At 37.4% G+C, this 12542-nt stretch overlaps 1 protein-coding gene across 1 annotated transcript in view; it reads right to left on the bottom strand.

Annotated features, from left to right (window-relative positions):
* Window positions 1-12542, bottom strand: part of LOC114653397 (piezo-type mechanosensitive ion channel component 2) — a 558353-nt gene that overhangs the window by 184077 nt on the left and 361734 nt on the right. The window contains exon 5 of the mRNA XM_051928878.1: window positions 10202-10364. Coding sequence (XP_051784838.1) covers window positions 10202-10364 — 163 coding nt within the window. The remainder of the gene's footprint in view (window positions 1-10201; window positions 10365-12542) is intronic.

Raw genomic sequence — 12542 nt, 5'->3', positions numbered from 1 at the left:
AATTCACAGAATTAACATTATTTTGGACAAAATTTTTAAATAATTATCTAGATAGCCATGGTGTCACAATCACTCCTAAGCCATTAACAGTTATATCTGACATACTCCCAGATGGGCTTAAAGTGGATAAGGACAAATTAATTTTAATAGCCTATACCACACTAATAGTATCTAGACTTATGTTGCTTAAATTAAAGAATCCCAACTCAACTTTTATAACTGACATAACTTGACAGTATTTAAAACTGGAAAAAAAGAAAATTCTTGCTTAGGAGATCTGCCTATCATTTTAAAACAAGGCAAGACTTAATTGAAAAAAATATGTGAATAAGCATTCATATAGTGGGAAAAATATGTCTTGTTTTTCCCCTGTTTTGTTTCTGTTTGGTTTTATTTTTTCTATGTTTTCCTTGTTTTTTTAATTTTCTGGGAAGGGTTCTTTTCACATACTGTAAAATTATTAATGCTTTAAAAAAGTGACCAACATGTAGGCAAAACAGAAATTTGTAATCTATAGTAGACTAGATTGCAAGATACTAACAAATCAAGTCTGTGTTATAGCATGTAGCAAGAATTCTTTTAATATCATGTACCTGTAGGTATTGCACAAATTTGTAACCATTTTTGTATATTTATGTATAGAAATAAAAGGTTCTTTCTGGATGTGGATAGTTTCCACGTGGCATTGCTCTGAAAAATAACTCTGCCCCCATCCCCCTTTATTAAGAGTGTAAATATTTTGAAAAGCATGTGTGATATTTCAAAATGCACTAATGATATCTTAACATTTAAAGCAACATATTCTGAAAGATCATGAAATGAGATTCAGATACTTGAACACAGTATTTTCATTTTAAGATATCTGAAACCTATTCACAGATATCTCTGATTGTTAATTTGGCATACCATACAAGGGAACAGCTTGTTCAAACAGCTTTCAGAACAGATGTCATCAAATATCATTTTCCTCTTATCTTTCTCAGCATAAATATAATAATCGTAGGAGTAAAGACAAAAATTAACAGGAGGCAAACCATGCCAATAGATTGCCTTTGCTTTAGTAGTGACAGGAGGACAAGTTAAGATATGATACATTGTACCAGAGGCCTTAACAAACTCCATATAGCAGGAGGAAAAATGCCAACAGTAGCTGTAATATAGCCTACAAGTGAAAGGTTTACACTAGTACCTCTTCCCATTTATACTGATATTTACTGATATCCCCCACTCCTTTAACTTTAACTGGTTCACTTAAATAGTCTTTGTTTTATTTTGTGTTTAACTTTTTCCTGTTGAAGCTTACCTTTTATTGTTTTCTGTGATAGAAAGACAGGTCCCTGATTGAACTGCTATTCTCAGGTGCTATGGTTATTGGGTGTGCAATTACATGCTTGCAGCTAGCTAGCTGGTTTTGTGTTCTTTGGAAAATTTGTGTGCTTTGAAAATTTAATTTGGTGTTGTTGGCTTTTGAAATGTAGCTTTGTTTTGAGAATTATGAGTTTTTCATGTTGAATCTTGGCATTGATATTTAACTTAATTTTGCCTTTTACCCCTTTGTTAATTAGTTTATTTGTTATTAATTCAAATTCTCATAATTTATTTTTCTTGTTAGAAGTGTTTAGTTTTATTCATTTTCTTTATTTTTTGGTTGGTTGTTGAATGTTTCAATTTTCTTTATTTAATAAATGAAATACAAAATTTGGACTGTGGAAGGATTTTTTCATGGATTTGGCCTGTCCTGTTTGGACAGGTCATAAAAAAGATTTACTTTGCATGCACAATACTGCACAACCACTGCAAGCGTTTATTTATGTAAAACTAAGTTCAAAAGAAATAAAACTACCTTAATGTGTAAGGCTATATAATTCAAGTAAATGGCTTTCTAAAAAGCTGACCCATTTTCATTGTTTACAACCTTGTTTTATGTAGAAAAATGGTCATGACATCACAGACAAGTGTGCACCCTGCATCAATAATACTACCATACACACGTGGCCTATGATATGCACACACAATACAATTAATACCCTGATGTTAGATTTGTGCATCCATCTAGAAAGACTGAAATGAAAAGACAGCAATGAGATAACAAAAACAAAATGAAAAATGGCACAAGGACCGCTGATGAACCTAACAGTAACCATTTGCAGTTTTTAGACCACTGACTACAAAATATTTCTGAAATATTAGTATAAACTCTAATATAGACTCCTAGAACTTATTATGGTAATTCTGGACATAGTCTTTTCTCTGTCGCTTCATTAGACATGGCTTGTTTTGTCTGTTTTTGAAGAAAAGTTAACAAAATCTTTTGTAATATGAGTATTTTTAGATTCTTTTTGTGCATGATGACTTTTTCCATATCTATTGATTTTCCTTATTCAGAAGAAAAGCAAAACATTCTACAAGTAATTTTATTATACTCACCTTTACACAGAGACATCCTGAAAGTAACTTGGCATCCGAACACATCACAAGATTTTAAGATATTTAAGATAATGAGATAAGCTTCTGCTGTCTCTAAATTGCAAAACACACACTAGTAGTACTCACACAATGGTTCTCTTTCTTCATTGGAATACAGTTTTGCAAAGTTCATTTTATACTTCTTTCATCAACTTTGATATCCTTTACATTTGTTAGAACCTTCACACTATCATCACCATAACCTACAGCATAATCGTTTCTTCTTGATTACAGGAAAGAGTTTCCAGTACTTCATTAGTTCTTGATTGGAATACTGCAATTCCCTACTACATTTTATTTGAGCAGAAAGTATAAATAGACAACAGCTGTTAATACTAAAGTTTTGACTTACAGAAAGTGATTTGAGCATTTAGTTCTTTTTGTAGTGACCCAGTTACAGTACATGGTATTAATTCTGTTTTATAATTTTCTTCCAAAGCCTGCTTTTCCTATATAAATCTTATTTATACAGTAGCTCTCTTTGACTCTTTTACCTAATGAATGTTTGTGAAATTCCTAAGGTCCAAGCATTTAAAAAAACGGATAAGGGGGTTAACACAGAAAAGGACGAAACAAGGTGGCATATGGCTTTCTAAAGGGCTCATTAAGGCCTTTTTCGGTTTCTTCAGGTTTTATGTCGTACCATTATTTTAGGACATTTTGTAATTAATTACAGTGGTGTGAAAAACTATTTGCCCCCTTCCTGATTTCTTATTCTTTTGCATGTTTGTCACACAAAATATTTCTGATCATCAAACACATTTAACCATTAGTCAAATATAACACAAGTAAACACAAAATGCAGTTTTTAAATGATGGTTTTTATTATTTAGGGAGAAAAAAAATCCAAACCTACATGGCCCTGTGTGAAAAAGTAATTGCCCCCTTGTTAAAAAATAACCTAACTGTGGTGTATCACACCTGAGTTCAATTTCCGTAGCCACCCCCAGGCCTGATTACTGCCACACCTGTTTCAGTCAAGAAATCACTTAAATAGGAGCTGCCTGACACAGAGAAGTAGACCAAAAGCACCTCAAAAGCTAGACATCATGCCAAGATCCAAAGAAATTCAGGAACAAATGAGAACAGAAGTAATTGAGATCTATCAGTCTGGTAAAGGTTATAAAGCCATTTCTAAAGCTTTGGGACTCCAGCGAACCACAGTGAGAGCCATTATCCACAAATGGCAAAAACATGGAACAGTGGTGAACCTTCCCAGGAGTGGCCGGCCGACCAAAATTACCCCAAGAGCGCAGAGACGACTCATCCGAGAGGTCACAAAAGACCCCAGGACAACGTCTAAAGAACAGCAGGCCTCACTTGCCTCAATTAAGGTCAGTGTTTACGACTCCACCATAAGAAAGAGACTGGGCAAAAACGGCCTGCATGGCAGATGTCCAAGACGCAAACCACTGTTAAGCAAAAAGAACATTAGGGCTCGTCTCAATTTTGCTAAGAAACATCTCAATGATTGCCAAGACTTTTGGGAAAATACCTTGTGGACTGATGAGACAAAAGTTGAACTTTTTGGAAGGCAAATGTCCCGTTACATCTGGCGTAAAAGGAACACAGCATTTCAGAAAAAGAACATCATACCAAAAGTAAAATATGGTGGTGGTAGTGTGATGGTCTGGGGTTGTTTTGCTGCTTCAGGACCTGGAAGGCTTGCTGTGATAGATGGAACCATGAATTCTACTGTCTACCAAAAAATCCTGAAGGAGAATGTCCGGCCATCTGTTCGTCAACTCAAGCTGAAGCGATCTTGGGTGCTACAACAGGACAATGACCCAAAACACACCAGCAAATCCACCTCTGAATGGCTGAAGAAAAACAAAATGAAGACTTTGGAGTGGCCTAGTCAAAGTCCTGACCTGAATCCAATTGAGATGCTATGGCATGACCTTAAAAAGGCGGTTCATGCTAGAAAACCCTCAAATAAAGCTGAATTACAACAATTTTGCAAAGATGAGTGGGCCAAAATTCCTCCAGAGCGCTGTAAAAGACTCATTGCAAGTTATCGCAAACGCTTGATTGCAGTTATTGCTGCTAAGGGTGGCCCAACCAGTTATTAGGTTCAGGGGGCAATTACTTTTTCACACAGTGCCATGTAGGTTTGGATTTTTTTTTTCTCCCTAAATAATAAAAACCACCATTTACAAACTGCATTTTGTGTTTACTTGTGTTATATTTGACTAATGGTTAAATGTGTTTGATGATCAGAAACATTTTGTGTGACAAACATGCAAAAGAATAAGAAATCAGGAAGGGGGCAAATAGTTTTTCACACCACTGTATATTGATTATTGTAACTGTTATATAAGTTTAACACTGGTTTCTGTACTATTTGTGTAAAGCACTTTGATTAACGGGGCAGCACGGTGGCGCAGTGGTAGTGCTGCTGCCTCGCAGTTAGGAGACCCAGGTTCGCTTCCTGGGTCCTCCCTGCGTGGAGTTTGCATGTTCTCCCCGTGTCTGCGTGAGTTTCCTCCGGGCGCTCCGGTTTCCTTCCACAGTCCAAAGACATGCAGGTTAGGTGGACTGGCGATTCTAAATTGGGCTTGGTGTGTTTGTGTGTGTCCTGCGGTGGGTTGGCACCCTGCCCGGGATTGGTTCCTGCCTTGTGCCCTGGGATTGGCTCCAGCAGACCCCTGTGACCCTGTGTTCGGATTCAGCAGGTTGGAAAATGGATGGATGGATAGATTTTGATTAACAGATTCATACTGAAATTTTAAATATTCTGATTAATAAAATCATGCTTTTAATACAGTATTATTTATAACCAAGTACATTCAACATTTCCTGAACTGTTCATTTGTATTGTGTACTAGTTGTGCCACCTGTCTAAGACAAGGTTGAAATCTAAGTAATCAATGTAGACCCCAGTGTTAACATCTGAAGTACACCACACAATGTATATGTCTCTGTTATGGGACTCGTTAAAGCAGTGTTAGTGTTTGTGTTACACTATCTATTGATATAACAAAAAAAATTCAATGGTTTAAACAATGAACTGAAACCTGACCTTTTAACAAAATGCTACTTGAGGAAATACAACCTGAATATGAATGCCTTCCTAAAAGGTAAGTTACAAAGAAGGCAATAAGAAAATGAGACCAAGCACCTACAAAAATAACAACAAAAAAAATCTTGTGTTAATTCTCCGATTGGCATAGTACATAAAACACAGATGTGTTAAAGTAAAACTAAATGACCAAAATGACTGTAGATTTTGAATGCTCTACTAAAGACTGGTTTAATTAAATGTATAAGCATTTCCAAAATGGGCTTGCATTAAAATTGTGTTAAAACTGCACATATATCATCCTCAATTGTTCATCATTATCAACAGCTTGATAATGATACTCTATACAAATTTTTTTCAACACTGTGGAAAAAATAGTGTAGTGCCCCTAGGTCCTGACGGGAGAGAAACACTCTCCCCAGGTGGTCGAGACCTATCTGAGAAGGATGGGAGTACTTGGAGATGCCAACATAAAAGCAGCTCCAAGATATATATATTGTGGCGGACGACTGGGGCCCTTGCCTGGCCGGGACACCCCTGTGATGGAAGAACCAGAGGAGCAGACAGGTTTATGGCAGTACCTCCCCCAGAACACGAGAGGGCAATCCCCCTGGATTGAATCAGCTCCTGGACATCCCGACAACACGAATTAGACGATCTACAAGTCTCTGACTTAAAGTTTAAATCCGAACAATACATTCGATCTCTTTTCTCTGTTTCATTATTTCACCGAGTAATAATTTCCATTTGTTTGCGCTAATGCGATCTTTACTATCATTTTTTGAGACTTTTGAATTTTAGTACTTTCATTATCCCTAACCTGCTCTGTATGTGTATCGTGCCAATGTTTTTGAATTCTTTATGACATTCTACTTTGTCATCTACTCTTTGTCTTTTATTTCCGGCCCCGGGCGTGGTTAAATCTCTTGGCACAAAGTCTCATCTCGTGGGACGTGAAAGTATCTCTCTGAAAAAGTCACATCTCGTTCCAGGCTAAAAAGTCTTGTCTCTTCCCAGGATTTTTTTTATTAAAATAGATATACAGTGCATCCGGAAAGTATTCACAGCGCATCGCTTTTTCCACATTTTGTTATGTTACAGCCTTATTCCAAAACGGATTAAATTAATTTTTTTCCTCAGAATTCTACACACAACACCCCATAATGACAACGTGAAAAAAGTTTACTTCAGGTTTTTGCAAATTTATTAAAAATAAAAAAATTGAGAAAGCACATGTACATAAGTATTCACAGCCTTTGCCATGAAGCTCAAAATTGAGCTCCGGTGCATCCTGTTTCCCCTGATCATCCTTGAGATGTTTCTGCAGCTTAATTGGAGTCCACCTGTGGTAAATTCAGTTGATTGGACATGATTTGGAAAGGCACACACCTGTCTATATAAGGTCCCACAGTTGACAGTTCATGTCAGAGCACAAACCAAGCATGAAGTCAAAGGAATTGTCTGTAGACCTCCGAGATAGGATTGTCTCGAGGCACAAATCTCGAGACAATCCTATCTCGAGAAACTTCTAAAAAATTTTTTATTTTTTATTGAGGATTTGTTCTGTTCTGTGTATAATATTGTATTGTATTGTATTGTATTGACCCCTTTCTTTTGACACCCACTGCACGCCCAACCTACCTGGAAAGGGGTCTCTCTTTGAACTGCCTTTCCCAAGTATTCTTCCATTTTTTCCCTACTAGGTTTTCTTTTTGGGAGTTTTTCCTTGTCTTCTTAGAGAGTCAAGGCTAGGGGGGCTGTCAAGAGGCAGGGCCTGTTAAAGCCCATTGCGGCACTTCCTGTGTGATTTTGGGCTATACAAAAATAAACTGTATTGTATTGTATTGTAAATCTGGGGAAGGTTACAGAAAAATTTCTGCTGCTTTGAAGGTCCCAATGAGCACAGTGGCCTCCATCATCCGTAAATGGAAGAAGTTCGAAACCACCAGGACTCTTCCTAGAGCTGGTCGGCCATCTAAACTGAGCAATCGGGGGAGAAGAGCCTTAGTCAGGGAGGTGACCAAGAACCCGATGGTCACTCTGTCAGAGCTCCAGAGGTCCTCTGTGGAGAGAGGAGAACCTTCCAGAAGGACAACCATCTCTCTGCAGCAATTCACCAATCAGGCCTGTATGGTAGAGTGGCCAGACGGAAGCCACTCCTTAGTAAAAGGCACATGGCAGCCTGCCTGGAGTTTGCCAAAAGGCACCTGAAGGACTCTCAGACCATGAGAAAGAAAATTCTCTGGTCTGATGAGGCAAAGATTGAACTCTTTGGTGTGAATGCCAGGCGTCATGTTTGGAGGAAACCAGGCACCGCTCATCACCAGGCCAATACCATTCCTACAGTGATGCATGGTGGTGGTAGCATCATGCTGTGGGGATGTTTTTCAGCAGCAGGAACTGGGAGACTAGTCAGGATAAAGGGAAAGATGACTGCAGCAATGTACAGAGACATCCTGGATGAAAACCTGCTCCAGAGCGCTCTTGACCTCAGACTGGGGCGACGGTTCATCTTTCAGCAGGACAACGACCCTAAGCACCAAGCCAAGATATTAAAGGAGTGACTTCAGGACAACTCTGTGAATGTCCTTGAGTGGACAAGCCAGAGCCCAGACTTGAATCCGATTGAACATCTCTGGAGAGATCTTAAAATGGCTGTGCACCGACGCTTCCCATCCAACCTGATGGAGCTTGAGAGGTGCTGCAAAGAGGAATGGGAGAAACTGGCCAAGGATAGGTGTGCCAAGCTTGTGGCATCATATTCATAAAGACTTGAGGCTGTAATTGCTGCCAAAGGTGCATCGACAAAGTATTGAACAAAGGCTATGAATACTTATGTACATGTGATTTCTCAGTTTTTTTATTTTTAATAAATTTGCAAAAACCTCAAGTAGACTTTTTTCACGTTGTCATTATGGGGTGTTGTGTGTAGAATTCTGAGGAAAAAAATTAATTTAATCCATTTTGGAATAAGGCTGTAACATAACAAAATGTGGAAAAAGTGATGCGCTGTGAATACTCACTATTTCCCATTTAGTTAAAAAGTTTAAAGTTGGCAGGATGGTATATCTATGTCTGTAGGTATCCACTAAAAAAAAATTTCAATTTATCAATATTTAGGGATAAACACCCCCAAAATAGTAAAACTAAATACCCAAAAATCTCTAAAATTCCTTGAAGAACTTGACTAAAATTTGGTGACTTACAGAAAAAAGAAAATTAGCTGATATTTTTTTTATTTGTTGATATTTATTAATACTATGCTAACTTACATGCTTTTCTGCACTGACAGTGTGCTTTATGCAAATGAAGAATGTAGCATAAGCGATTGGTGACCACAAGGATACCACCACTGACCAATAGGGATTACTGTTGATGGGGCAGTGTCCTGGACAGAAAAAAAGAGAAGTGAACATGATGTAAAATGGAAAGTGAAAGTTTGATGATCTACAATGATCATGCAAAGCTCAATAGATACCTAGTGCTATATTTTGCTGTTGACAACTGGCACTTTTAGATAAGCTATGTCGACCTCCAGCCTGAAAAGTAAACTTACTCCTTCCCCCTTCTATTCAATTGTGGCAATTAAAACACTGAGGAACAACATGACTCCTCTTACTCCAAGTAATATACGACATTGTTAAATAGCGAAGGTTTAACTTCTGCTGGAGAAGCCACATAAATTGTATTGTGATGCTCAACACTATTGCTCTGTGCTACATCAGTGTAATACATAGGGTTCTGGCATGTATATTCACCTCAAACATTGCTTTGCAAATACATTCACATTTGCAGATGTTAAGAGGGAAATACATACAGCTGAAGAAAAACATGAAAAGAAATACTGTACTTGAGTGAATGGAAATACAAATGAAAATCTTAACATGTGCATAATGATAATAATACATACTCAGATTTCAAATTATTCCTACTAATTACCTGTTTCGATTCAAAAACAATACACTTTCCTGTAACACTGTTTTTCAATGACCATCAACAAAAGCCGTCACAAAAAGCAGTAACAGATCTAATGCAGACATGTTTTACTCATGGATAATTGTATATAGCATGATTAAAAGTAAGCAGCCCCTGTACCTAATATTATCATTATTACTTATTATTTGACTACTGCCTTTATCCAAGGCAATTTACAACATTTAAGATAAGATTGGTTACATTTCTTTTGTTTTTCTAATTTGAGCAGAGGCGGGTGAAGTGACTTACTCATGGTCACACAGCGTCAGTGGCAGGATTTGAATCCACAACCTATGGACTTGAGGCCCAAGGTCCAAAGCCTTAAACACTACGACACACTGCCTGCCAATAATATTAGACCATGGTAAAAAAATAAAAAAATACAAATATTGTATATATCAAAACCAGTTAGTTACATAGTACTTCTGATACATCTGATTTACGAATGGCACTATAACTGACGACCATTATCTTACAAAATTTCCTGTTAGTTCACTTACCATTTAAGAAACAAATTACACTCTTTAGGGTCCTTTGAAATCTGTTTTATTTTTTCTCCAATTTCAGTTATTCTTTATTTATTTTTAATTTTTATTATTGGATTTTTATGCATTTTCAGTCAGATCATTACTTTAGATAAGGAACGCAGCAATTTCAAGGTATGGTAGTTTGCTGATGATAGCTCGTTTTTTAATAAAAGAACTGTCAGTAATGCAAAATGTGGTTATAATTTTTTACCTGTTCTTCACATTCAAAGTCTGTGTTATATTGGGCCATGTCTTCCTTGAGGGAGTTCTGAACCAGACTTCGACACAATAGCCATGTTGCCAAGCCTGCAACAAACATCCCAATATCTGGAATGAAAACCCTGATTCCATTCCCTGCATCGGCTCCCCTTACACTGGAAAGAAAACAGAGAACATTCCTTAATTTTTTTTTCCAAATTCTATTAATGCTGCTTTCATTTTTATCAAAAGGCAACATATAAAGATAAAATATATGCACTCTTCATCAATTTGCACTTGCCTTAATCACCCCAAACACTAAATCGAAAAAAGAAAAAAAATATTCTGAGGTAATTTAGGAGCAGAGTTCGTTTTAAATTAAGCAAACAAAAGATGACATAACAATATTGTGATTTTGTGTAATGTAGGAACCAAGCTTCTATTTTTTGTTTTGCGGTTATAAATATGATTGAAATACAATATAAAAACATTTGCTGTAGCTTTATGCATAGAATGCCTTTATGTTTTTGTTCTTATGATGCAGCAAAAGGGCAATTACATTAATCTTATATTACTTATAACATGACATCAGTAAAATTCAAATAAAAGCAAGTATGAGTTGAGGTATCAAAAAAAAGAAGAAACAGAAAAAAAACAAACAAAATAAAAGCATGCCACTCAACACCAGCCAAATCATGACACAGGCAAAATGTTAATTATATTTGATGCATCTACAAGAAACAAACTCCTTTTACTAATGTAATTGTGAATGCCTATCCAAGATTTTTTTGCCTCTGAAAACCATATGAAAAATAAAAGAACACTCAACTTATTTACTCTGTTATGTCTTGCTGGCACTATGTCACGATTCATAAGAAAAATGAATTAAAGAATAATAGCCTTTCTAATGTCTTTAATAATTAAAGATATAATATACAGAAATACCTAGTTCATCCAGACATATACGCTAAACATTACATACATTTAGAAAAAGAAACAAATTTGCATGATGATTTGAGAGAAGGGATAATGTATAAACGGTGCGTACTCACAGAAATGTTGTGTAAGAACATTTCCACGTTCAAATCGCGATGTATAAAACCTAAACTTGCCGTAAAGCCACGCACATTTCCACGGTACCTCATATCCTGTCGTACGCAAGTTCTCTGCTCGGTTTTGCAGACTGGCGGCACCCAGCGTCAAAGCAGTGCTACTGTTCCTGTGTGGTTTATCATTCTTTTTCAGAGCTTTATAAATACACTGAAATTAACCGCATATTGTTTATTAGTTTAATGCATCTGATTGTAATTAACCAGTAACAATATAATGGTCCACAGAATGGTCAAACTATTCCAAATACCATAACTGCTTTAACGTTGTTACTCTCACTGCACCTTCTTCTTCGTCTTTCAGCTGCTCCCGTTAGGGGCTGCAACAGTAGATCATCTTTTTCCATATTACTCTCACTGCACCACTCGGAGCAGCTGATCAGAAAGAGAATTATCGGTATACAGCATCAAGCACACGCTGCCTCAGCCATGCTTCCTATTTGAACTGCTTCTCACACAGCAAACGCTTCAAACCTTTCCTGTACAGACATCGCGGTTCAGAAAGAGTTTCATCCCGAGAACTCTAAATGCACTCAATCAGTCCATCAATTGCTCCTTGTAGAACTGTTTGGACTTATAAGTACAATCACCTCACTGTAAACTTGCACTACAGTTATAATATTGCACAACCTGAGCCACTTTTTAAAGCGCAATAGGGCTGTTTGGCTTTTAAGTATGCAAAGCACCGCCGGTACAAAGCTGTTGAAGGCGGCAGCTCACACCCCCTCCGTCAGGAGCAGGGAGAGAGAGAGAGAGAGATAGAGAGAGACAGAGAAAAACAAACAGTCAAAAATCAATACGTGCCCTTCGAGCTTTTAAGTATGCGAAGCACTGTGCAGCATGTCGCTTCACGAAGCAGCTGCACAGAAGGTAGCAACGTGAAGATAATCTTTCAGCATTTTTAGACGAGCGTCCATATCGTCTAGGTGTGCGAACAGCCCCCCTGCTCACACCCCCTACGTCAGGATCAGAGAAAGTCAGCGCAAGTGAGAGAGAGAGAAAAGTAAGTTGGGTAGCTTCTCAGCCATCTGCCAATAGCGTCCCTTGTATGAAATCAACTGGGCAAACCAACTGAGGAAGCATGTACCAAAAATTAAAAGACCCATTGTCCTCAGAAATCCGCGAACCAGCAAAAAATCCGCGATATATATTTAAATATGCTTACATATAAAATCCGCGATAGAGTGAAGCTGCGAAAGGCGAAGCGCGATATAGCGAGGGATCACTGTATTATATTATACAGAT

The sequence above is a fragment of the Erpetoichthys calabaricus genome, chromosome 6 (assembly GCF_900747795.2).
Source record: "Erpetoichthys calabaricus chromosome 6, fErpCal1.3, whole genome shotgun sequence".
Lineage (NCBI taxonomy): Eukaryota > Metazoa > Chordata > Cladistia > Polypteriformes > Polypteridae > Erpetoichthys > Erpetoichthys calabaricus.
The sequence above is the reverse complement of the archived record's forward strand: the minus strand, read 5'-3'. Positions and strand labels throughout refer to the sequence as shown.